Source organism: Ascidiella aspersa, chromosome 1 (genome assembly GCF_963924565.1).
Source record: "Ascidiella aspersa chromosome 1, kaAscAspe10.2, whole genome shotgun sequence".
NCBI classification, from domain to species: domain Eukaryota; kingdom Metazoa; phylum Chordata; class Ascidiacea; order Phlebobranchia; family Ascidiidae; genus Ascidiella; species Ascidiella aspersa.
Genome location: NC_139447.1, coordinates 6,903,411 through 6,931,115, shown reverse-complemented (window position 1 = coordinate 6,931,115; position 27,705 = coordinate 6,903,411). Strand labels below are relative to the sequence as shown.

Sequence of the window (27,705 nt, the reverse complement as noted above, 5' to 3'; positions counted from 1 at the left end):
ATTTGTAACGGGAGTTTTTTTTAATTTGTTTTTCAATTTTACACTTAGTTTCTTCTACTGATTAAAATCAGTACCTCTCGCTCGCAGCAAGATATCGAAAATCATAAATAAAATGACTGTGTGGCTTTTGCCGCGTGTTTATGAATCAGGTACGATCGGTCAAAATGGCAATAAATATTCAGTTCGACCAGCCGAGTAGTGATCATGGCTAAGTTACATTTCCCGAAAGCGAAATAAAAGAAAAAAGGGGGGCTGCAAATCGCGCGCCGGTGAGTGTTGTGTAACCAGGCGCGATTTAAAACGGACGCGAATGTCGATGACGTCATCGGACGACAGCCAGCGTTCTAGCAAGCGCCGCAAGTTTTCGCACACTGCGCCCTCAACGATGCAGAATACAGCGGGTTGTTGCACCAGAACCTGTTCGCGGCACAATTAGGCCCAATGTCCATACACGGAGGCACCCCGCCTGTCGTGCTCTCTGCGCAAAAGCAACAAGAATTGGGTTAAGGCAGGGGTTCTTAAACTGGGGTCCGTAGACCCCTTGGGGATCCGTGAATTAGTTTTAGGGGGTCCATGAAGACGTCATGTAAATATTAGTGTATATTTAGGTTGTTCTCTATTTTAAAGAAAACCGTTTAATTAAAAATAAAACTGTTTTGTACTGACTCTATTTAGATTCCATTTACTTTCACCGTTTTTACGACCAAAATCAACAGAGTTATGAAGTTTATTTGTATTGTGACGCCATATATGACGTCATTAAAAAGAAATTTGCCTATAGTGGTCCAACGCGAAGCAAAAAATGTTTAAGGGTCCGCGGTAAAAAAAGAACCCCTGGGTTAAGGAAATCAATTTATTCACTTTGAAAATGAAACAAAAAAGCTAAAGTGATGACATCCCTAAAAATTACACGCAGACTAACACTAACGAATCACCCTGAAAACCGAAAAAGACACACAAAGGCATTGTTTCACTGTGGGTTAAATGTTTGCTCCACACATGGAAGCAAAAAAGCAAATTATTTCACTTTAATTTCGACACAATTCAACGCTGTTTCCCTTTTTGGCCATTAAAGCTATATGTACTACATATAGAACAATGATCAGCACTTGAATGTTAAAAAATAGGTATACATCCTACAGCAAACTATTACAACAGTTTGTAATAGCTTATATTAATGTAAAATAGCTTACAAAACAATTCAAAAGAGATTTTTGAAATTATACGAAAAGAGTGTCAGTATCGGATGACGAAATGTAAAAATTATTGGGAACCGGCGCTCTTCAATTTGTTTAAAATCATAAAGTTGACTTACCCCTGCACTTGCATAAGGTTTTGGCGCAGTTTGTTGTCATGTACTCTATGAAGCTTAAACACCAAGCCGGATTACAGAGCTTCAGAGGATCATCTTGTAAGTTGGAGCAGGCACCTAAAAAATACAGCTTTGTTTAAACTTGTTTTCCAAGCAAAAAAGGCGATGTACATGTGGGAATGGGGGGTGTTAAAGACGCCCATGTATGGACGATGATTCTTCTCTAATTTCTGCATGGATTATCAACTTTGACGTCAGAATTCAATTGCGGAGATTTCCGCCTGTCGTGTTTTGGGGGAAATTTGCAGCGAAATAAATGAAAGGATAGGAAAATATCTTTGGTCGAAATCTAAATGTTATTTTAGCCAAACAAAAAGGTACGAAAAGGGACTTTGGCATGAACTCTTGTTCAAAACAAACCTATTCTATGAAAAAAATATACATAAACTGTTGCCACCAGGCATGTCATAGCTATCGTCCCTGGTAATTGTTTTTGTTCATAAACGCTTCGACTAATTGTGCGTTCGGTGTCATTCTCACTAAACGTCGAAACGTCGAAAAAAAAATGACGATAAGGACGGATCCGAATAGAAATTTAGTGGATGGCGTCATTAAGTTACGTCATATAAAAATTAATACTATATAAAAAAAAAATTTCATATAAAAAAATTAACACTGTTGGTTTATAGAAAATCTATGCTAAAACATGCAGGTGAAATAAAAAATGCGTTTGGTTTAATTTGGCAAACCTTTAATTAAACGATATACTTGGCGCATCAGGAACATAAAAATGAGCATATTGATTGAAAAAACGTCATTTATCGTCTAGTTTAAACAAATTGAAAGGGGATATCGCCTGATAACCCCCCTGGTTCCATCCCTAAACAAAGGATCTTTTATTGATTAAACTATAACTAATTTTGGCGCCTGTCAAATAAAACCTTCCTTGCCCCTTGTACTTACCGGTTTGACAAACTTCGTTGTTACAAGTCTTTTCCTCTTCGTTGCTACCGAGACATCCGGCGTCGCCCGGACTTCCGTGAGCACAAGTTCTGCACAAGACCATAGTTATTTTTACTGAGAACTTCGAAGTTTTAACCTGCAGAAAGATCAATTATCGAGGAAAGAGTAGTGAACAACACCTGTGCTTTAGCTTTCGGAGGCTGAAAGGCTGGCCACGATGATTGTTTTTTAATATATAAACCTAAAAATAGGGTAGTACAGCAGCAAAGATCATCAAAACTTATAATTCGATACCCTGGCTTTGCGAGAGTATATAGTTATTCATAGCCTGCCACAATATAGTAAAATAATGCTGTTTGCTGTGAACCTAAACTTATAATCTTGCTGCGAACCTTATATTTCCCTTAAGGTCTGCAGCCGTACAGATTCACATTTTTGCTAAATAGTATGTCATGAGCAATTTTAAAACAATTTTTTGACCTTTATATCTTCAAAACTATACCTATTTCGATAAAAACATTTTAAGCAAGAATAAAGTCCAGTTCTAGAAGAACTTAATGCTACAGGCATGAAACTGAAGTGTCATGTTAAGCAGAGGTCATCGAGGCTTGGAGTCCCAGCCAAGTATTTTTAGCTAAGAAACTTACACAATCAACGAGGTAAAACTATTTAACCGAGCCTGTGATTCCTAATCATTGGAGCTAAACGGGCAAAGTGCATCTTTTCAATTAGGAAAATGGCGTCAAGGCAAATGTCACCTGCCTCTGTTCCCCACAGGTTACTTCGCCAATGCAAAACTTCGAAACAACCAATAAAGTTTTTTTTTTTAAATAAGACTCTTTTAAAACATAGATAAAACGGTATTCAATTTCGCAATTTAAAGTTGAAACTTAAAACTCTTAGGGTCATTTTGTAAATTGTGTGCCGAAAGATTTTTCCAAAATTAAAAAAAAAACGTTATTTGCTCTTTAAGGTTTATGTGTTGTAATCAATAGCATTATTTTATGAACAGTATGGACTTTTTACGGTAAACTAAAGTCGCACCTTTGTCTGTTGGTGGTTCCACCGCCGCACGACGCCGTACAGTCGCTCCAGGAACCCCAGGGCCGCCAAGCAGTGACGCAAGCGCCCAGGTTACAGTCCACCTGTCGGGACGCGGTTCCTGGGCACCCGGGACCCCCCGGAGCACCCCCGATGCAGGTCCTCTCCTCTGTGATGCGCCCGGGTCCGCAATCCTTGGAGCACTTCCCCTTCGGTTTGTAGTCGTCCCACCGTCCAGGACATACGGTCAGAGTGCAGTCCTGACTCTGCGTGGGTTTTTCCGAGCATCCAGGTCCTCCTACTGTTCCCCCTGTGCATCCACGGGATCGCGTCTGTCCTCCTTTTCCGCATGTCTTCGAGCACGTGCTCCACTTGCTCCACTTGGCCCAGGAGCCAGGGCAGACCTTGACTCCGCAGTCCTGAGTCTGCTCCAGCGCGGTCCCGCTTGCATCCGGAAGACAGGGAGTTCCTGGAGGACAAGTCCGGCTCCTCGACTGACTTCCTCCTCCGCAGCTTACTGGGCAATCGCTCCAAGTTGTCCATTGCGTAAAACCTTAGGGAAGGATGTGAACGACGTTAGCAGAGATGTCAACAACTCATCAAACGTTGTTAGACTAAACAACGTTTGGTTTTGTAGCAGTTTAAGAAACAAATTTATTTTTCCAAAAAATGAAATACTTTTACGGAGGGGAATTTGAAATGTTATCATTACTATGAATACAAAAATATTTTTTATAAAACCTATTCGACAAAAACAGAAGCAGGAAAGTTACAGCACCAATTAAAATCTCATATGACGAACAGTCGCTTCTGGCTTAGAAGTTTACAATAAATTGTCTTTTGAGTATGTCGAGAGTCTGGCCGCGGCATACTAATGATTCAAAAATACTGTTGGTATTACAGTGTAATGAAATTTTAAACCAAACAACAATTTCATCAAGCTCTTATATTTCGATTTATATTTTTGATAATCATTCCTGTGTTTTATACTTATTAAGACAAATAAGGCTAATACAATCATTTTTATCCGGCCCGCAACCGCCAGGCCTTAGATTTAAACGGCTCTTTGTGAAAAAAGTTTGGTTACCCCTGGGTTATGGCAACAAGATAAGCAAAAAACTTAAACTTCTTCTGTAAAGTAGAAGTTATGAGAGAGAGAGAGAAGGAGTTAGAGAGAGAGAGAGAGAGAAGGAGAGAGAGAGAGGAATGAGGGAGAAATAGGAGAGAAGAAAAGAGAAAAGGGGTAAGAGAGAGAAAGAGAGAGAAAAAGAAAAACGACAAAGAAAGAGAAAAATCCTCACCGTCGCAAGTTCCAGCATCGCAACTTTCCGTCTGTTGCAGCGGCCAAGTGCAGGTGGGATTGGTTCCACAGGTCCGGTGCCGCTGACGGTATCCGACGCCGCAGGTTTCTGAGCAAGCCAACCAGGGGCCCCACTGACTCGGCGGAACTAAAAAGAAAAACACTCCGTTTAATGGAGGAGTCTTTCTTCATTTATTTGCTTTCCCATTTAGTCATACGTTCAAATTATTACAACCTTACTTGTTTGTTCAAAGTTATTAAATCACTGTTTTAATTTCGGTTTAAATAAACTAGAATTATAGGCTAAGGCATTTAGTACAAGTTTTTTGTTTGTTTATATATGAATAATTATTCCTATAAGAAACAAACTAAAGGAGAAATGTCGCGGTCAGCTAAAAGACCACTTCAAATATTGAAATAAAAGAACAAATATACTTGAAATGTTGTTCGTCTCTGTAAAATTTATTGCATGATTAAACACTGTAAACCCTAAGCATTGAAACAGATTCTGGTGGCCGGTGAAAAACCTAATTTTATTTTTAAAACAAACACCAAAACAATCATTTTTTCAGCAACCTTGCTCGTGAAAAACGCGGAGGAAACTAACCGTTGCAATATCCACAGGTAGCGGCGCAGTTTTCCAACGCATACGGACCTCGGTCCGCACACATGGTGAAGTAAGTACTCGCCAAGCCTGGGCAACCCACGTACTTGTCTCTACACTCTGTGGAATAAAACGGAAAGTTAAAGCGATTCTTCCTACGATTTCGCACATTTTTTGTTGCCTCACGGAAAATGCCGTGCTGGAGGCCAAACAGAGGTTTTTATTGATATCACTCGCGATACCGATAAATTAGAGTTTTTAGTATAGCATGTCGCTATTTTATTTCTTTCGTTAGTTACAAAATACCAAAATTTTCAAAATAGCTACAAAAATGGTTCGTTGTGAACATATTCAAGTAGAATTTGGATTAGCACTGTAAGTCGAACTGGTGTTTCACTACTATATTAACAGAACGAATTTTAAAAATATGCACAGAACCTACAGTAATCTATAACAACAGCAGTATATAACAATTTATACTACTGTGCAACTCAACAGATCTTAATTAAAAACAGCCTTTGTAAAACATACGAAAAGAGTGTCAGTATGGGATGACGCGTTTTTGTTTGTGTCCTCAAGGATGGGAAGGTATTATTTCATTATTTCAGTTAAGGGGAAGCAATAGATAGGCGTTTCGCCCGCACCAACATTTTAAAGGTACTGTGACCCCGCGTATGATAACCAATATGCTAAACAAAAATATAAAACTTATGGCGGTTCAGAGAAATCAAAGTCAAAGATACTCGTTCTGTTCAAACCTCGCACGGGGCAATCCGCCACGTTGCACGCTCTCTCTTGTCTCGCGTCCTTTGCGGGGTGGCACCCCTGGGAACCGGGTGATCCCCCATCGCAAGGCCGCTGCCGGTTGCGCAGTCCGCCGTTGCAAGCTGCAACAAGATAATCATTTGAGATCTGATTTTTTAGGGCGTCGCTTTTGCACGAAGCTGTATGTTCTACAGCAAGTCGTTAAATGGTGGTAACATAATGGTATCCTAAGCATTGTTTGTAAAAGCAAACAGTTTTTCGTTGGCCGAAGACTTAACTTCGAGACTTAACTTTTAAGTAAGGCTGTTTTAATATCTCGTTATTTGTTTGAAATTGATATAACTGTTTTCGTAATTTGTTTGCCTGTGTTATTATTTGGTTTGTTTTACTAACAAAATTTTGTAGGATTATGGTTACTTTTAATATGTTTCCATCAAATTAGTCTATAAATGACAAAAAATTTGCAGGGATTTCACGCAAAATATTTTGTAATTTTAACTGTTGCTTTTATTAATATATTAGAAATCGCACACATTTCAGTATACGATTTATCAATATCACACACCAATACAGGCTGACTAAACACACTGTTTAGCCTTGATCAAATGCTGTACACTTACTGGCCGTGCATTGCGACCATTGATCCCACTGGCCCCAACTCGTCGGACAAGGCTCTCCGCAACTTTCAGTTAGCGATGCTGAACCACTGCATCCAGGATTAGAAGCGTCCTGTGTGAAAAACAGCAAGTTAAAACGCATCAGGACACGAAATTCGCAATGGATTCAACATGACGTTCGAGAATTAAAAAAAAACGAATGTTTAATCAAAACGTATACTGGAAACCAATTTCGAATAAATAAAGAGGCTGTGTAATGATACAGCTTGTAAATAGCGGGCAGTTGTCATTCTAGAGATTTGGTCATATTTATTAGTAAGTAACGTTGCTTGGTTATATATTAATAAAAACAATAATCAAAAAAACAAAAAAAACATAAAAAATCGCTCACAAATATTCACAACCCCTCTAGTAGGGCATTCTTTCGGGCCAGTCAATTCTAATTTTGTCCTTCAATATTTAAAATACCAAAAATGCACTTTTTAGTGTTTCTTAAACTTTTTTCGCAGCTACCCAATTATTTTACTGAGCGTTTTGTAAGCAAGAAAACATAAACAAGGTCGATATTTTTGAGTAACAAAACGTTTAATAAACCTTGAAACAACGTTTATTCGTTTGAAATTTTTGAATAAAAAACTCGGGTCTCAGGTAAGACAACATAAAAACATATGCTCCAGTCCGACATGTGCATTGTGCATGCGCAGTACCCGATTCAGGAACTTTGAAGACCGCAGAATGTAAATTGTGAAGGCGGAATAGCATGGTGGAATATTTTCCAACCATTTAGTGTAGGTAGATGAATTATATGACACCCAATGAGTGGATTACCAAATATACACCTTAATAAAGTTACGTATATGTGTGAAATAGAGGCTGCAGAGTCGAAGCCGGACTCGGGACTTGACGAAAATGCACAGTTGGCCAAAGTCAGACACGGGGTATTTTAAACCGACTCCGTTGGCCTGCCTTGCCTACATCAAGTTTACAAGCGGTGAACCCGAAACTGGTGCTTAGCCGTTAGCACATTGAACTATTAGGCTACAATGAGCATGGCACTGGCCCGATGACTTGGATACTCACAAGGGGGTCTGCGTTGCAAGTCCTGGTCTTGGCCCTGGTGCCGCCGGTTCCACACGTGACGCTGCAGGCCGAGAAAGGGCCAAAGGGACCCCAGCAAGCAATAAAGCAGCGCCGTTCGGCCGTTAACTCCACGTTGCAATCGCCCGAGCTGGCCGTCCCGGTGCAAGTTCGCTCTCTCAGCTGGGTTCCGGCTCCGCACGTGGCGCTACACGCTTGCCACTGCGACCATTGGCTCAACACTGCGGAAAGTATCCTATTAAAGTTTCTGTAAATGGTTGTATTAGTCTAGTTCTAAATAGCGTAATCAGGTGGCACTATTTATAAAGACAAATTGTATTGAATTCTCGACAAGCTTTTTCAAAGTAAAATTCTACTTTGACCTTATGAAGTACGGTTGTGCAAGAATTCAACACTGTGAAAAGTATCCTATTATATTTCTGTAAATGGACGTATTTGTCTAATTCTAATGAATCATTCGAATCAAGAAACCGACGATGCCAGTATAGGCGAAATATATTCCTTTAAAAAATGTCTGATAGCCTACTGGCTTTACATGGGATTTTAAACTTGAATTTTATTGTTTGCATACGAGTTATATTTGTTTGTATGAGTTTTATTGTTTATATGCGCGTCAGCGGAACAAATTGTATTGAATTCTCGACAAGCTTTAAAGAAAAAAGTTCTAGTTTGACCTGATGAAGCAAGGTTGTGCGAAAGCTTGTCACGAATTCTGTACAATTTGTCTTTGTACAGTGTCACCTGATTACTCTATTATAATTTGTTTTTTCGTGACCTTTTTTCGCCATTTTAAATTACTACTAAAAAAGGGAAAATTAATCCTGTGAGCGTGCGGAACGTTTTGGCTTTGTTGCTGTTAGTATAGTGAGCTACATAAAAATCCTATAGAAAGTCTAAAAACTCAAATTAAAAAAAACAAAATCTTAGTACATACTACTGGGGCAAAGTTTGTTAAAAGGAATAAAACAAACAGAAAAACACTATTTAAAATGGCAAAACAATGCAAAGATAAACAACTTTAACTGAGGTATTAGCCTACACATGATAGTTCAATTGTTTAGTTGTTGAAATTTTCTTTTTAAGCCAGGTTGAAACGTTTTGCTGAATGTGTTTCGTCACTAATAAATCAAAAAGAGCTCAAAATGCAGATTAAAGTGAAAAAACGACTATAAATAAAAAAACGACGCAAACCAACATGAAGTCAAGAATTTTGAAAGCTAATGGAAGTTGAAAATCTATTATGATACGAAGATGTTAGGTTTATACCGAATTTATAGACAACTCAAGTCTTAAGCTAAACACGAGTGAACCATGGTATCACGTAATTAGCAACCAGCGATTTTTACAAGTGGCCGTGAGGATTGTTTACCTATACCAAAGGAGCATAAGCAAGCCTAAAAAAACGGTCACTAATAGTTTAAAAATGAACTCATTCATTTAATAATTATTATCAAACCTGGACAGTTCCCCTTGTTGCAGTCTCTCGTTTCCGATAGGTCTTTCGTGCAATGTTTTATGCAAGGCTTGCTTCGTGTCTGAGAACCAGGACCGCAAGACACAGAGCAATCACCCCATTTGCCGAAATCGCCATATTCAGCTGCGTTTAAACAAATGGAAAAGTTTATAAATTCATTCTATTTTTAAATTGTGTAATGGTAAATGTCACAGTGGCATAACTATCTTTGCCCTTTTACCGCACATTACTTTTTGGTGCCAAAAAATAAGTAGGAAGTTGTAATATGCAAGTTTTAGTATTATGCTTTTTTTCAGTTAATTTAGAAAAAGTTCATTATCGTTTACATATTCTATCTGCAACCCCATGGGCCGCTGCCGCTCTTTAAATAATAAGAAGCTTTACAAATTTTGGTATACATATAAAAAAAGTCATATATATATAATATATATATATATTATATATGTGCTTTCAGCGGAAAATAAATCTAAATATCCTTAAAGGTTTAAACGACGTACCAGGACAATTTCCCTCGTTGCATGCCACCGTTTCGCTCGCCTTTCCCGGGCACTTTGCGTTCGCAGTTTCGTGTCTGCAGGTACGCGATCGCGTCTTCTCGCCGGGGTTGCACGTGAGGGAACAAGCCGAGTAGTCTCCCCATGCAGTCCACTCCGGACACGGCTGGTCGTTGCAAACCTGCAGCACATGTGGAACAGTAAGTTTTTAGCCTTTATATGGTGAAATAAATATACTGTTGCTTCAAGGTATAGAACTAAAAATAAGTTCCTCTGGTATGCTCTAATACCAAAATAATTGTTCCACATGATCCGATACCCGATGCCAAGTGGTAGTATCGCAACTTGTCCAACGCTATAAAGATGGTTTCGCTTCCGACCATGCCAATTGTTATGGACATTTTATCCATGAGTAATTTCCACGTATAAAGGTATTTTTTTTTTCAGAAAATAGTAAGTTAACAATTTAATGAGAGCTAAACTTCATCATGCTAAAGAAAATCATTGACAAATATTAAACTATTAAACATGGTATCCTCATTCACTTTTATACGAGCACAACTGAGATAATCCCTAATTTTCCTAAAAAAAGTTTGCTTTCAAACCTGAATAAATCCCCGTTGAGCGATCAATTACGTATATTTTCCTTGTTTGTGCATAGTGATGACGTCATTAGGTATCGCAACGGATCGCGAAAGTTTTATTCCAAAATATTGGGTATCGGTATCGGTAATGAAATGTCAAGTGTTCAAATCCCTATTCGGGGTTTTGGGTTCAACATTTCAAGCGAACCACCGTCACATTTGTTTCTGCAAATCGCTCACCCGTCCGGATTTGGTGGTGCCGATGTGACAACCGGTTTGTCCAACGTTTCCGTGCTCACAGCTCCTCGTTCTAGTTTGTTCCCCTGAGCCGCAGGTTTTCGTGCAGGTGCTCCATTGTCCATAGCCGCTCCACCCTACAAAACGTTAAACTTATAGGGCGTCCGCATTTTTATTATGTAGCAAAAATTCTAGATTGCTGTAATAAAAATCCAACAACTTCAATCGCGTGACTGACGACTCTATGCAAATATATACGTACGTTTTTACCAAATTAATATAATAAATGAGAGCAAATGTGCCTTATTCCCATTATAGATACGCTAAATGTTGATACACTGGCGTAAAGGTGTGTTTTTGATTTTTTGATTTTAAATTATTTTTGTGAGGTCAGTTTTTAAAACGGTTCTTGCCTAACACTTGAGAATAAAATTATTAAAGGCACCAATATTAATATCAAAAATCCACGAAAATTAATTTATTCGTTTAAAATAAGTTGTTTTTAAATTTGCTGTGCCTACATGGTTTTAATGTACGAATGGCGTATTTTATTACATCTTCAAGTTCAAAAGGTAAGATAATTGTTGTTTTTAAAACTACCATAATCTCCGAAGCCTAAATATAGTCGTGGTGATATATAAGCCCAATTTAAGTTCAGGTACACCAACACGTTTCAAAAAGCGCCCACTATTCCAGTGTAAAGTCTTATTACGGTAATACGGCCCAAAATGGCGAAGCACTCTTTAAGTGGAACTGACTTGGACATTTCTTGCTGTTGCAGTTTTCGCTTCTTGTAAGTGGGCCAATGCATCCTTTAACCCCGTGTGTTCCGTGCTGACACGTGCGTCGCGATCCCCGCTTGCCGCCGCCACACGTCACAGAGCATTCCGCCCAGTTCGACCAATCGGTGAAGGAGGGACACGACTGGCTGTTGCAGGTCTAAAAGAGGAAGAAGCTCTTCGGTAAATTACACGGCTATGATTAGGGATGTCGGATTACATCGAATTGTGTACTATAGATGTAAAATGATGTACTATGGCTCCTCGTCTGACACTAAGATGCTATCGGTGCTGATCCGATATCAAATTCGTAAATGACTGGGGGCCATTGTTAAGCGGTAGAACACACAGCAGTCACTCATGTTTTCTTAATTTAAAAACAGCAAGCAAATTTACAACCCGCCTTTCAACCTGGAAAGCTAAGTTTGTACGTTTCAATTTTATCAATATTGACTATTTAACAATAGCAATGATGTCATTTGCTTTTGGACAATCGTAATTTTTTGCCCTAAAGGCGTATAAACATCGAAATGAACATCAGATTCGAACTGATACCCGATATTTGGTATTTGCACTAGATATTGCTGCCGTTCAGATACAAAATATATATTTTTTTATTCAGGTATGGTTTGCGATCGAATGCACAGTTTTCTCCTATCTCAGTAAAGCGAAGATATAAAGTCTCATGTAACTTAGCCTTATTCTCAAAAGTAAATTTTCTGAGAACTGAACAGTTGTCAATTTTAAAAGCATTTAAATTGGTATTTGCTGTCACAGTAATGACGACATTGGGTGTCGGATCGATCAAAAGTACTTTTACCCCCAAATTATCGGTTATTGGAATAAAATGTGAAACACAGGCCATCCCTAGCCATACCACAGTCATCCGGGCTTTTCCAACGTGACATCCGGTCATTCCAACGTCGCCATTTTTGCAAACTCTAGTCCTCGTTTTCTTTCCACCTCCACAAGAAACGCCGCAATCCGAGAACCTGGACCATTTGTCCCACACTGAAAAAAAATGCCCATCAGTTGTTTACTAGATTAAATCAAAGAGAGGTTTAGGCACATCATGTTGGGTTTTGTTTGTGTTTTGCGTGTTAGTCAGAGTAGAAGTGGCAACCCTTGTGTTTGAATGGCTCCATTTTTTTATCATTCAGATGCGCCACACAAAGAGTTTCACCAACCTATGTTAGTTCGGGCATATTTATCAGTTATACATACCCTTTATAATCAATATCTACATCTAGAAATTAATGGTAGTTTTGGCAGAACTAGCAGTTTGGGTGACGGCATCTTCAATAAAAAGATATACAACTGTACTTTCAATGATTTATGAAAACTGCTATGCTGTCAGTTTTCGGTAAGACTATACCTTTTATACAGACAACGTAGCCTAATACCGACTTCAAGATGGCTTTTCATTTAAAAAGCGGATATGATTGATTATTCGCCCGTTTATATGTTTCAGTCAAGGAGAGCTCAACCAATTACGATAGGGAAAACCCGTTTTGGGTATTACCGTTTAGAGACAAAATACAATCGGGTATTAAGTAAACAAAGTATGTATTGGTCAACTACAGAGCTGAAATCGAATTCGGCCAGAGTTAGCACAACTTTGTAGAGTAACCTCGTTTTAAAGACGCTTTTTATCCCATACAAAACTATGTCTTTACTGATAAATACCTGGACAAGGCTGCGGTGAACAGTCTTGTGAACGTGTCTCTTTCCCGGGGCATCCCCCTTCTCCGACCGTGCCGCCAACGCATCTTCTGCGCGCTGATTGGCTGCCACCGGCACACGTGACCGGGCACGGGCTCCAGTTCGACCATTTGTCCCAAGTTCCACATACAATGACGTTGCACTCCTGACGGATTTAAAGAAAGTGTGGGTAATGACTTTATCTTGATGCTTACTATGAACAGTTAAAAAAGAAAGACACAAGTGTGTAAATTTGAAAGAAAGAATGATTATAAACAATATTTTTTATGTGAGTTGCAAAATGACACACGTTTTACTACTTTGGCCTTGATTGTTTTGCCCTGTATCAATGCAATTCTAGGTTAGATATCAAAAACAAAACTGAACAGTAGGTAAATTATGGCAAAAACAAAAGCATTGCCAATCGACAAAAGCAAATTTAACACAAAATTAAAACATTGATTTCAAAAAGAAAAGAACATCAATTTAATGTGCTAGAAAAAGTTTGCTTCAAATTTTAACTTCAAGGATGGCAAAGAAGCAAATCTTGAGTTTTATTTTTCAACTGTACCCTACACACTTTTTCGAAAATATTTTAACTCTTAAGGGCCTATGTGGCTCTGATCTGACCCCAACTGTATTTTCTGTCCACCTTATCTCCTATTACGTCTTTCGACAACGTTTGTAACTTCCAGTTTTCTCAAAGAATGTAATGTTCTGCCCATTTTAACTTTGGTACACTAGTCCGATTATGACCAGTAACCTAACTAATAATTAACACTAATTAACTTATGTCATTACAACACTGTAGTTTCCCATACCTGGTCCTGAGAGCTTGGCGCTGTGCAGCCGGCAACTCCGAGCTTACCGTTCACACAAGTTCGCGTTCTGGTCTGCGAGCCGGTGCCGCAAGATTTGCTGCACGTACCCCAAGGTGTCCATTTGCCCATGTCTGAAATGAGAAAAACACAGTTATTAAAACCATTGTACTACAACCCAAAACGGGTGTGATCAAGATTTAGTTACACTTCTTTAGAAACCGAAAAAAAAAACAGTAACAGGGCATTATGTCAAATATTAATTAAAATAAACACAGTTATGTAAAAACATAACAAAATAGTTTCTTCTAATTTAATCAATCGCAAATCAATTTTTTTTGGTCTCATTAATAATATCGTGCGGCGCCCAAATAATTCTACTAATTTGAAAAAAGAATGCCGAAGTCACTATACCAGGGGTTCTTAAACGTTTTTGTATGTTTTGCCCTTTTAGCAAAGACGATTATCAGATTTATACCCAATATATAAAATGGTGCTCATACATGACGTAACAATAAAGTAACTAACATATAAAACGTATCAATTAGCGAAGCATAACGTTACCGACCCTAAACGATAATAATCAATATAGTCTGCTATAGGCTACCTTCGAATTAGCAGTTAAGCTGAACTCGGAAAGTAGGCTAACACTAACTACAGTTGGCACAATTTTTCTGTCTCGCCAACTGATGTGGATATTTTGATTGATAGCGTTTTTACCCCCTAAAACGAGGAAATTTACCCCCTGGGTGAAATTTACCCCAGGTTAAGAAAGGCTGCACTATACGTACAGTCTGTGCCGTTTATTGTAACTCTAGTCGGGTATACAGCCTTTTCGCATCTTAAGAACTATTAATTAAAATCGGAAAAAAACCTTGTAACGATTCTTAATTGGTATATGCTAAGTTACTGGCACTTTTGCAAAAATCCTCGGAACGAGATAGTTTTATCATAACATGAGACAAAGGTGAATGAAATCTGAGGATAGATGCTAGGAGTGAACAAAACTAAAAACGTTTAAGAAGCACTGATTTAAACGACAAGAAACGACAAATTTACACTTTTTAGAAAATGATTTCTGGCAGTAGATTATTTTGTACTTACGTGGACAAGACTGTGGCTGGCAACTTCTTTTCGCAGATCGATCTCCGACGCAAGCAGCTCCGGGCGAACCGTGACGGCAGCTTCTTGTCCTCTCCTGCTGCCCCCCTCCGCACGTCACCGAACAGTCGGTCCAGGTGCCCCACGTGGCCCAGGTGGGGCAGCTGCGCGCGTTGCAGTTCTCCGACTGTTCGGCTTCCCCGTTGCACCCGTCGTCCCCGGGGTTTCCCCCGTTGCAGGGCCGGGTCCGGGTCCGCTTGCCCCCGCCGCAAGTGACGTCACACGATGACCAGGAACCGTAGGATCCCCATCCTGAAAGTGGAACAATGATACTTTTTGGTATGACTCAAGAGGGCGAAATGCTGTTACTGTGTCTGGGTGTACCTTTGAATGCAGTTGGGTTATTGTTTATGCAAGTGTGAGTGTGATTACCGAGGTGAATATGTGAGTGTAAGGAGCGAATGTTAGTGTGACTATCAATTTGAGTGCGAGTGTGACTTCTAAGGTAATTATGTGAATGTGAGTGTGAAATAGAGTTTAGGTGTATATGTAAGAGTGATTATGAGTCTAAGTTTGTCTTATGCAATTGTGAGTGCAAGTGTAAGTTATTGGGTATGAGTATGTGATATTAAGCAGCATATCAACTTCACACCGCTAAAAACTCATAAAATATTGATTCGATTTGGCAAAAACAGTTAATGTTGCTTTCTAAAAGATTGCAACTTGTGATTTAAATCTGTAAAAGTAAAACAAACGTTACACCCTCGACATTTACAAGAATATGTTAACCAACTAACTAATGATGTAAGCGTCGGCCCTCAACCTCGTTTAAAACAGAAAGTATTTTCTATCGATCGATGTGCTCCTGGCAATATTGCAATGAGTGACTTAAGTGGATATAAGACACCTTTTTTAAATAACTTTATCCGACTTAAGTCTTTAGGGCAAATAACCTAACTTGGACATTAGGACGAACAACTTAACTTTGGAGAGTGTTTATTAAAACAATTTTGGTGGGGTGTTGTAAAGAACAAGGTGTATGAAAAGAACCCCAAAACTATAAATTTACTTTTAGATCCAACCCCTTCTTTTTAATACTGTAAGCCTACTTTTGGCCCACTCTGTATAGTGAGCGATGTATGAAACCGACGTTTAGATTAAAATTTAATCAACGTTTGGTTTAATTTAACTTTTCGACAAAACCAACAGCCAAAACTAACTTGGACAGTCCTGGGGCTGGCAGTTTTGCGAGTCGTTTTCGCTTCCGGTGCAAGGAGCAACCCCAGCTCTTCCGCGAGGACACGACCTAGTTCTTCTCTGCGTTCCTCCGTTGCAGGACCTTGAGCAGGAGGACCACGACGACCACTTGGTCCAGGTGACTACGAGTGGATAAAAGACACTACCTGGGTCACTGATCATGTAATTAGTTTGATCAAAAGCTCACTAGTAAGTTCTTGAGCTCGACTTTTCGCTTGCCTTCGGCGGCCCGCTTACCAATTTTAGCAATTTAACGTTATTTTGTTGACAAGGCCTCGACTTGTAAATTAGTTGCAATAATTATGACCCAATAGAAGCCAAAACCCTTTTAATTGCAGTATGCTGTGCAGAACATTTAAAAGTGTGATATGAAGAACTTTGGAGGAAGTTTGGATCCGCCTTGCTTGTGTGGCTTGCATTTCGTCTATATAAAATTTGTTACATAAAGTGTTTCTTGTTTGATAGAAGCGACACTTTACTATTGCGATTGCAAATGTAATTAGACGAAGGGAACTGTTAAAATTGCTACTTGTTTGCTAGCTTTCTTTATCGTGCAAATTTAGTTAAAATTGAAACATTTAAACTTTTTAAATTTAAGTTTCTGGGACAAACTTTGCTTTACCGTTAAGAATTTATTTACCAGTGTTGTAATGACTTAAGTCATTGACTTTACTTAAGAGCACTTAAGTTCTTGTTTTCAAATGACTTGACTTGACTTAAGTCCTATGACCAAAATGACTTGACTTGACTTAAGTCCTATGACCAAAATGACTTGACTTGACTTAAGTGTACATTGCGTTTGTGTTTCTAGTTAAATTGTTGCTTATAATCGGACGAGGGACTTGATTTGCGCAACCGATGACTTGGAAAGGAACTTAACTTGTTATTTTTTTCAAAAGACGTGACTGGGACTTAAATTTCAAAATGACTTGTTTACAACACTGTTATTTACCTTCAGTTGTTCACCTAATATATTCATTTTTTAAGGGGCAGGCGATAGCTGCAGTAAAGCATAACCCACCTGCCGGCGGCCTTCCGCACACTTTGTCCTTGTTCACCGCCAAACCGGTAATCCGACCTATCCAGTCCTCGTATACTTCCACGTCGGTGAAGACGCCGTAGCTTCCTGCCCTTGCGCAGCCTCGGCCAAACGAGGTCACGCCAGCAATGTACCAGGCACACGAGCTGCAACGCTGGCAGATCAAAGCGCCGCCGGAATCGCCTGTTTAAAGGTTGGTGTTTAGTTTGAGATTTCTCTACTGGCTCTATATAGTGATTTTACCAGCTATTATTTCTTAAACCAGGGGTTCCTAACCAGGGGTACGTGTACCCCTTGATGGTACGCAGCACCAAAGAAGGGGCTACGACATGTAGTGTGAAACTATGCGCTCTTTAGCCTTATTTGTGAAGAATGCATAATTTGCGAAAAGCAACAACAAAACAGCCATTAGTAAATTGTTTGTGTGTTGTAAATATATTGTTGAACTTACAAGGCTGTTTTTAGTGCGTGCTCACGTAGGTTATAATTTCACTGCGTTTAATTTGTATTGTTACAATTTTATTTACTTCTGTCGACCGTTGTAGACGGGGGGTACAAGAAAATTTTTTGAATGCTAAATTTTTTTTATGAATGCTGGGTACGATCACTAAAAAAAAACAAACACTGTCTTAAACTATAGGGAAATACAAAGAAAGATAATTGACTTAATTTAAAAGATAGTTTGATGCATATGTCTACCAATGCTCTCTCGCTAGGGCCACACTTAATTGTAGGTCTCCTCCTCCTATTAATTTATAAAACCTGGTCGTCACATTAGTATAATTGTTTAACACAGGGCTTCTTAAACTTTTTTTACCGCGGACCCCTAAACTTTTTTTTTGCTTTGCATGGACCCTGGTAGGCAAGAAATGCTCCAAAATGACGTCATGATATGACGTCATAATATGACGTCACAATACAAATAGACTTCATAACTCTGTTAATTCGGTCCGAAAAATGTGAAAGGTAAATGGAGTCTAACTATGCATTCAGTGCAAAACCGTTTTTTTTTAATTAAAGTGTTTCCTTTGAAAAATTAATTACTTAAATATACACTAGACAAGTTCTTTAATTAGTCCTTCATCAACCCCCTAAAACTAGTTCACGGACCCCCAAGGGGTTCATGGACTCCAGTTTTAGAACCTCTTGTTTAACAGCACATTTCTCGTCGTCCACAAGTAATGTGCAATTCACTTGGGGATTTTGCTTGTTAGTTTTGACAGTTGAATATCTAAAGTCATGAAAAGCGCACTACTAATAGATGTAAAAAGTTATTGTTGGCCTAATCGCGACGATTCAGACTTGTTAGGCGAACCCCAGTTCGGAAATCCCCTTCTTCGTCTTTTTAAAGTTGGAACTTTGACTAACCCAAACGACACAGATGGTATACTTTTTTTGCGTGGCCAAGTTGTTATAGATTGACGGTTCCGGTATAGCCAATGTCTTAAGTTGAAATGACACCGCGATTATACTTTGATAGCCAGGCCTCATTTACAGCAAAACCCTTGATTCATAGACTTACTTCAGTTGACTACCATAAAAAGTACTATAGCCTTTCAGTTGTTAACATACGATCGGATACTTAGATAAGTCCTTTGCGACTCCAATAAGGCACAGAATCGAAGTCACCATCTATAGCTACAGATTTAGTTCAAGCGCTTGCCCCAGGGGTTCTCAACAGGGGTGCCGCTGCGCCCTGGTGTGCCTTTTCTAATGCTTAAGGGTGCGGATAGGTGTTTTAAGAATTTTTAACAATCTGATTTTTGCTCAATTGGTAAGCTTCTTAAAACAACTATGTGTACGATTAGAGACCATTATATCGAATGACATTTTCCTGCTCGTTTTAAGTTCATTGTGTTGTTCCATTTATAGTGACATTGCAGTAAAATACTTCCAGTCGGAGCGCCGAAAATTAATTTATTATTTTCGAGGTGTGCCGTAAGCCATAAAAGGTTGAGAATCACTGACTTACCCTGACAAGCGTCCTTGCCACCCAATTTGTGCCCAGCGCAGAACATGATTCTGTCGTTCAGGGGGTACTTAGTTTTGGCGTAGGTCCCTCGGCAGCTGTTGTGGGACACGATAGGCAAGTCAACTTCCTGCAGACTATCAGCGGCCCTTCCACGGTAAGCTGAAAAAACAAAGGCATTTTCATGATGATTTGGCTCCAGCGCTTGTGGATCGTTAAAATCTGCCGTCTTTGCTGCCTTTTGGGCTTGCCTTGATTTTAGCCTTACTTCATTATCCATTTGAATGTGCCGCTTAACTTCAAATACTTATATTTTACAAATCAAAAGACAGCTCCTCTGGTAATTTTAATTCTTGACCAACGTTTCGGCAACCTATGCATGCTGCCTTCGTCCGGTTGAATGACACTAAACCGGGGGTTCTTAAACCGGGGTCCATGAACCCCTTGGGGGTACGTGAAGCCCCTTTAGGGGGTCCATGAAAGCCTAATTGCATTGAATGTATTCAGACTCCATTTCACTTTCACATTTTTTGGACCGAAAACAGCAGATTTCTAAAGTTTATTTGTACTGTTACGTCAATTTACGACATCATCTCTAAAAATTTTTTTCCCTAACGTGGTCCATGCAGAGCAAATAAAATCTTTAGAGGTTTGCGGTCAAAAAAGTTTAAGAACCCCTGCACTAAACGCTTGTACAATACACGGAAGGTTTATCGCTAATTGTTTTCTTATCGTTTCGTTGCTTGTTTTCTTATCGTTTCGTTGCTCGCGTTTTTTGTGCTTTTTTTTCCTTCGTGTGTGTTTCCGTTTATTGTACAAGCGTTCAGTGTCATTAACCCTGACGAAGGCAGCATGCATAGGTTGCCGAAACGTTGGTCATGAATTAAAATTGCCAGAGGAGCTGTTTTTTTTGATTTGTATTGCTATGACTGGTAGCAACAGTTTATAGACATATGTTACGTATATAGTCGTATCCGTTCGGAGCAACAGGACACAAGTAATAAATAAATAAATAAAAGTAATAACACGAGTAACACGATCAAAGTAAGAGTTAAAATTAGATTCAAAGTTAGCTTTGAGGTCGTGGTTAAGGTAGGGTTTGGATTTTTTGTCATGTTTTTTTGTTTATATTTTTCCATTGTGGGTCTACTATTTTGGGGTTTAATTTTTTGTCCGGATTCGGAATCAGGTTACTTTTAACCGACTCCGCAGCCCTGCCTCTCAAAAAAACAGGCGACTTACACAATGTTCCGTAGCCGACCGCCCAACATTGCCTGCCCACTTCAGGTCTTTCGCCATTAGGCAGGCAAGCTGGCGCAGTAAAGTCGTTGAAGGTGACGTTGCTGCTCAGTCGAATAAGCGCGATGTCGTGGTATGGAAACCTCGATTTGTTGAAGTTAGGATGCAAGATCACCTACAAGGTATGTTGGGTAAAAAGACTTTACAAAATAAGCGTTAATTGGAATTTGCGATGCTTGATATTTTAATACGATACCAATACTCTATAAACGGAAAAAAGTATCACGATCCAATCTATTACCAATTGGCGTCATTTCTTTGCTCAAACAGGAAAGGAGGAGATATTGATTCGTTCAAAGGTTTATTTTCAGGTTGTTAGGGCCAAATTTTCTTTAGCGTTCGAAAGTTCAGTTACCTCGAGGTATCGACCTCTTTTTTTGATATACTTACGTCTATTTAAAATTAAATTAAAAACACTGCACAGGTTTGCACTGTCATAGTTATATTCCCTAAATTGATTTGGTAACGGATCGGCACTAATACCACCTTAGTATCTTGCAAGTAGCCTACTGATAATACCAGTTAGAATAAAGTATCGGCTGCGATCAGAAATTGTCAGCCTTCTTTAGTTTTTAAGATCGTTAGTTCTATACAGTAGTCATAGGAACAACTTGTTTAAACTATGTGAATTTTCAGTGTAATTGTAGAGGTTATGCGCTACAGAGCAGTAAGAGTTTTCGTAAAGACAATTGGTCGAAGTCTCGCTTTCATTTGTTGTCATTTTTATTTTTATCTTTATTTAGTTATTTTACCTTAGTATTAAACTACCATTTACCAAGCTCTTGAGTTCGGTCAGGGTATTTTAGAACACTACGTTCATTTTTAACTCGTCATAGCTAAAACGTGGTGAAGTTCGGTATGACGCCCTAGGAATTGCATTTAAGACACATTTCATTGATTGCAGTGTTTGTCTGGTAAATATAATTGTTTTTTCCAAGTATAACGGATGGTGTTCATGAATTTTCGAAGTGTTGAAGGTTAAAAATATTCAACTGTGGCCTGTATAGGCTCAGTGTTAAAGTAAGGAGAGAAAAATAGTGTCGATCAACAATAGAAAGTGAAACCTTCAGCAACTTGGCAAAACTCGGTTATCAAGTGGAATTGTTCGGTAACTTCGAAGCTGCTATGTTGTACCGCACTGCTATGTAATCTGCAAGTTTATTCGCTTACTCGTTTGGTTGGCCGTAAAATATACTGATTAATAATACAGTTTTATATAATATTATAAGTTTATACAGAACTTTAGCTAAGCAGAACATTAACGTCAGAACTCATGTCAATCTATATAATTAATAATAACATTAATAATATTATCAAAAGACGAATATGTTGCTGTATGAGGGAACGTAAACAAATCTTATTTTAACCCGAGTTTTTTGACGAAACCTAACGCACGTGGAAAAGAGGGGTTTCACGCTTTTGAAAAGAAAAACATTTTACCTCGACTCCGTCTCTTTCCTGGACATGGGGTTCCTCAGCGAACGTTGCAGTTGGTTTCATGCGACCGAAAAAGGTTTTCACTGTGTCACTGTTGTTGAACTGCCTGCAAGAAAATAATTTAATTAAATCGTCAGAATCAAGAGAGTTTTTTTTTTTTTAACATTTTATGAGCGAAACTTCGTACGGTTAAACCTTGTGAGTTATTATAAACACAGAGGAGTTTTTCCCCTTATGCGATTTGTGGACCCATTTGCAGATAATATGCATAAAGCTGGGGTAAGGTATAATTAGATGAATTTCCATGTATGTCGTCGTGTGTATTGACTTATGTAAATTAACCCGCCTATATGTGTGCTATATTTCAATTATATCTAAGTTCAAACGGCAACTTACAGAAAGCAGTGGCCAGCTGTTATCACCCAGTTTGGACTGATAAGAGTTCCTCCACACAAAATTTTTCCCTTAATCAATATGTAAACCTGGAAAGATAAAAAAAATGTTAGAAAAATAGTCACCGGTGTAAATTATGTGGAAAGATGGTGAGTAAGGTCTACAAATATTTGTCTTGTGTAATTTTATTATATTATTATATTAGGTTTTACTATGATGCAACATTGTTGTCTTATTAAGTTCTGAAGGACTTTCCGCAAAACAAGCTCACGGTTCTTATTGAATCAAAGTTGTAATAAATTTCCATAACTGAAAACATTTGTTTTTAATGGCCAGTCCGTGATAAAGTGCTTTTAAAGCGGTCCGCGATGTAAAAAAATGTTGCCGATCACCGATATAGACGATCGTTTCTTTTTTCTTTTAAGGGTTCATTTTGCGGCGAAGCCAAGTATCAACTTAAGGAAGTCAGTAGTTTAATTTCTCACCATCCACGGCCAGCCACCCGCTGTGGCATTCCTTCCGCCAACAATTCTTTTTGTTCCAACCACGCCGTCCCGTCCGCAAGGGTACTCTACGTGGAAATAAAAAAATCAGGTCTCGGTGCGGTTATTCACAGCATTGTATTGACTTTAGTCAATGACTTGATTTGACTTAATTGCACTTAGTTCGCTGTTTTCAAATGACTTGACTTGAGTATTTTAGACAAATGACTTGATTTGGACTTAAATCATTGAGCAAATCAATGACTTGAATTAAGTGCACTTAAGTTGCTGTTTTCAAATGACTTGACTTAACGTAATTCCTTTTGGTAAAATGACTTGACTTTACAAGTCTTTTAAATAGATGACTTGACTTGGACTTTCTTAAGTCAAATGACATGGGTTGAAATAAAGCGTTTTTACTTAACATCTTATTTTACAATTTAGATATATGTCAAGTCTTGCACGTAAAATTATATTTAGATTGCTACATGATTTTTTTGGTTAATTTTTAGTTGAATTTGCTCATAATCGGACAAAAGGGCTAGATCACAGATGTTAACACACATATGTGTGTGATCAAGCCTTACTGGCCTACGCTATCATCCACGTCACATCCGGACAGCCCCCTGAGCCTGTGTTGGATGTTGACTTTTTAAAACATTGTTTCTTTTCAGATCTTATCGTGTGTTCTTTTTCAGACCACAGTCGAAAAACTAAAACGCCGTCCTCGACTGACTCACCGGTCTGCATGCTGCAGCACTCCTCACTTCGGTAGCGGTTTATCTGACCATGGGTAGAGGCGCAGCTGTGGCTGGAGCAGTAGTAGCCGCCGGGCAAGTTGACGCAAAAGGGGTCGGTGAACGATTTGCATATTTCTCCGCTCAGGCACTCGTTGATGTCGCTGCAGCTCTTGTTGTTCGCGTCCAGCGCCCAGCCCGACTGGCAGGCACACTCCAACTCGCCCCTGGCGTTCGCGAAGCAGAGGTGCTCGCAGCCCCCGTTGTCTTTGTCGCAACGCGCTGCACAAACGAAGCAGTGCTTGAAATGGGGCGAACCCTACTTACTTTCTTTACTTTTTATTACTTTATCTTAAAAAAAATGGAAGCCTTGAGAATGCGGTCAAATAGCAAAGGTCTCGTACATGTTTTATTCTGACTGAGAAAAGGGCCTTAATAAAGACAGAGCCTAAGTAATCGTCTTAAAAAAAGCGGCTGAGGCAGCCCTAAGCTATACATTTCTGGTACACTGTTTAAAGCCAGAAATCTGAAGAAGGGCTTGTCAATGTGGCGATTGATACAAATTGAGATACCTTTCAAAAGTAATCGTCCTGAAAAACGGCGGCTGAGGCAGCCCTAAACTATACATCTCAAGTAGGCTACTCCTTTTAAAGCAAGAAATCTATAGAAGAGACGGTTTCGCTACTAATGATCGGTACCTATATATGTGATCGGTGCCTAATGTAACTATCGGTTCCTACACGTTCACTTGTTCAGAGTCAGGCTCGGACTTCGCAACCCTGGTTATAATTCCGCTAAAGAAAATCACCGCAAATGACATAAGTGTAAGGACCGCAATCGCCAATGGAGAATGTATGCATGTTGCTTATTTTGTACAGTACACGCTTCTAATTACGTTTCTTACAAGCCAACATAAACTATAGGCCTGCCTGATTTTCAACGCCCAAAAAGAGGACAAAACTACAAGTCAACGGAGTTTTACTTCTACAGAATTTTAAAGTGTTTAGACTGGCGTTAATTTTGAACACAAAATGCCAAACACTTACAGTCCCTCTCGACTTTGCATGTTCCGCAGGTCGCCGGGCAATTCCTCAACATGCTGGCCTGGTTGAAGCCTGGCTGGCAATATCGCTTGAACAAATTGCACCAATCTTGCTCCTTGCATTCTAGACAAATGCAGACAGCCGGTTTAAATGCCCGCCTGTGATTTTTTCTTTTGGCGTTATTATATTATTAATCGGTGTACAGACGAAAACGTTTAAAAATAAACGAATTTCGATAAAGTTAATCGTCTAGCATAAATGATTAATTATTCTATTTTTTTTAAAGGGAATTTCCGTTAAAAGCATTATTATTGTTGTTGCGAATATGTGAAAATTATTAAATTGAGTTAGCTACCACTGCCAATGCGATCCACCAAACTGCCTTAAATTAATATGTTAAATCAATTTCCTTATTTATAAACATGAAACAAAAATATATTTAAAATCAAAATTAAACATTTCTCCAAGATTGTAGGGTCACTTTTCGACCACAGTTTCAGGTAGCACAAGCCGCATGATAAATACGGAAAAAAGTTCAGTTTGAAAAAAGCTATTATTTAGGTGGCGAAAAGTTTGGGACTAGTAATTTTGCGACGCACAAACTTATTGCGTATTCCTGTCTTAAAGAAAAGAAACACTAAGGTCCTTGTTTGGTAGTGATTTAGTCACATTGCCTTACGAAATCAATAGTAAAGTACGTTGGCACTATACATTGACCTACGGAGTTCAACGATAGAAAAAGTTAGCTTTTCAGGCACATAAGCTGATGGTCGCTTTTTCCAGCGTTACCTTACTAAAATTACTAAAAAGTATACTCCCAAATTATATCATAATCTGGGATGCAGAGTCGTTTTTTGAAGACAACCCGAGTCCGACTGCGCAAACATAAAGTCTGACCCCACTGTATTCCAACCATTCCCGTAAATAAGATGAGATGGCTAATAACTTTAATCAGTTGACGATTTATAACGGTGTCATACAAATCTATCCAACCACAAAACGTGATAGGAAAATATTTCCACCTAAACTATTCCACCTTTAAGATTTACAGTGTGCGACATATGTTGCGAATTTGCTACTGCGTTGGCACACGTTTGACAAAGAACTCGCGCAGTCTCGAGTAATCTTACTTGAGTTCCGAGTCGGGCTCCAAATTCGCAATCCTAAGTGAAATTCCGATAAAATCCGCGAAAATGACATAAATGTAATGACTGCGTTCGCCAATGGAAAATGTATAAATGTTGCTTATTTTGTAAAGTAGAAGCTCCTAATTACGTTTCTGAAATGCCAACAATAACTTGACCGGCCAGGAGTTTTATTTTAAATGAATTTCCACCTTATTTTATACAATCATAGGCATGTTTGGCGAAAATATCAGCAAATAAGACTCACAAACGAGGCGATTTCATATGGATATACACTATAAATAATTGGTGTTTACTTTTATTCAATCGAAAAATTACAAGAAAAAATACTTTACAACTCTTTCTGTTAAAAAATAGTCATTCGACTTAACATTGTCACATAGCGAAAAGTCGCCTAGCAATAGAGTTTTCCTACAATGATAAGCAAGAATACAAAAAAGTACATAAGGAGGACGCATTGGCATTTGAGTCCTCGGAGGATCAATAATTTTATTTTTTTTCAAAAAGAGGGCAAATTATCCAAAAAAAAATACATATCTAAAATGTGTTAAAAAATTGCGTAAATTTAGATTTACATCTTACAAAAATCTTAAAAAACACTAAATACAAAAAACTAAAATTCAATTAGATATTGCTTAAGCAGGAGCATACCTTTGGTTAACTGGCCAATAACTCCTGTGCAACACAGCAGACAAACAAGGGAAAGTGAAAAACATATTCTGAAATATAAAAGTCATAGGTAAATTTTGGTTTATACAAATCATGGGTAAAATTTTGTTTTGTCACAAAGTAATTGGAACTGGAAAGCATTTTATTGCGATAAATATAGCTTGAGTATAACTTAGTAAGACAAAGACGTGGTGCAAACTTTGTTGTCAGTGTGGAAAACACTTAATTGAAGTAAAAGGTAGAACATTTTAACTCACCTATTAAAACCTGCCATGTTGAGTTTAGGCTCCTCTTAAAATTCGTTTTTACCTTTCAAAGGGTATTTAAAAGTCAGCGATACGTCTATGCAGATGCCACGTGCGAAAGGGTGGATCTACACGGACTGTAACCTAAACAAAACGTCAAGATTAGATTACAAGGACTCGTTTTGCTCAAACTCTAATAACAACTGACTGACGAACAGACACACAGCGCCGTGGCTTTATTTCGTTGATGGTAATCTCCAAAAATCATTTTTGTTGATCGCATTTTTCAAAAACTATTTTCGTTGATCGCATTTCCCAAAATTGGTAGTTGTTTACATCACAACGCTAATATGTCACATTGCATCGTTCTACGATTTCTCAAGCTGTTTTATCGCTGTATAATGCCGCACGCTTGGTCTACCGTCAACTTTTACAGCAGTAAGTTCGAGCTCAATCCCGAACACTCTTTAAACACTCTCGTTTGACCTACAATCCATTTTTACCTGGGATTTATAGATTAGCTGCAATTTAAGGTTAAAATTTCAAGTTAAATCCTAATTTGATTGCATTTTAAACAATGTTGTTTAAGATGTACAATTCGTTGTTAGCTGGAATTTTGCGATTCCCTTCGATTTCTAGTCAACACCTCATGTTCAACCTTATTTTGAGTAAATTGCTATCACGTTTCAAACATAGAGCTGGGTACAATCGTTTTAAATATTCTATTTACAATTTCTAGATAAATTCTCAGGGTAAATCTCAGTATGAGGACATATCTATTGATTCGTTAAGTTTATAATCTATCAACGATTTCTAGATAAATTCTCAGGTTAAATTTCCAATATGCGGACATTTCAATCACTTCCATCTCAATTCGTTGGGGACGACTCGACTGGTACGGCTCGTAAGGCGCACTAAAAACCCTTTCGCTTGCCTCTTTCCTTTTAAGCGTCGCCATCGGTGGAGAGAGTCGTTTGTGTACGGCGCGTCTCTGATCGGCGGGATTTCGCTTGCGCACTATAGGCGATATATCGTCGTTTGTCGCCTGCCCGGGGCCATACAGACTGCCAGCGGCCCTGGGCAAATTACGTTTACCGCGAAG

At 38.7% G+C, this 27,705-nt stretch overlaps 1 protein-coding gene across 1 annotated transcript; it reads right to left on the bottom strand.

The window, feature by feature from the left end:
* Positions 1-58: 58 nt before the first annotated feature.
* Positions 59-27,470, bottom strand: LOC146166829 (SCO-spondin-like). The gene is made up of 29 exons (XM_083385098.1): positions 26,616-27,470; positions 26,341-26,408; positions 24,548-24,667; positions 23,505-23,783; positions 22,768-22,853; positions 22,286-22,371; positions 21,893-21,995; positions 20,396-20,567; positions 19,157-19,315; positions 17,167-17,367; positions 16,109-16,267; positions 14,892-15,200; positions 13,791-13,921; positions 12,955-13,135; positions 12,146-12,279; positions 11,248-11,428; positions 10,493-10,626; positions 9,672-9,849; positions 9,157-9,297; positions 8,896-8,935; positions 7,683-7,947; positions 6,606-6,714; positions 5,979-6,107; positions 5,224-5,439; positions 4,618-4,764; positions 3,320-3,869; positions 2,276-2,364; positions 1,316-1,429; positions 59-478 (listed from the first exon to the last, which is right to left on the bottom strand). Exons 1-29 carry the CDS (start codon positions 26,630-26,632, stop codon positions 345-347), a joined length of 4,632 nt encoding a protein of 1,543 aa, XP_083241224.1. The 5' UTR covers positions 26,633-27,470; the 3' UTR covers positions 59-344.
* Between the last annotated feature and the right edge of the window lie 235 nt (positions 27,471-27,705).

Excerpts from the sequence above, each read along its gene's own strand:
- LOC146166829 (XM_083385098.1), bottom strand. Across the intron at positions 22,854-23,504 it reads GTGCTGCAGCATGCAGACCG|AGTACCCTTGCGGACGGGAC; the intron begins GTGAGTCAGTCG and ends ATTTCCACGTAG. Across the intron at positions 22,372-22,767 it reads CGGGTGGCTGGCCGTGGATG|GTTTACATATTGATTAAGGG; the intron begins GTGAGAAATTAA and ends TTATCTTTCCAG.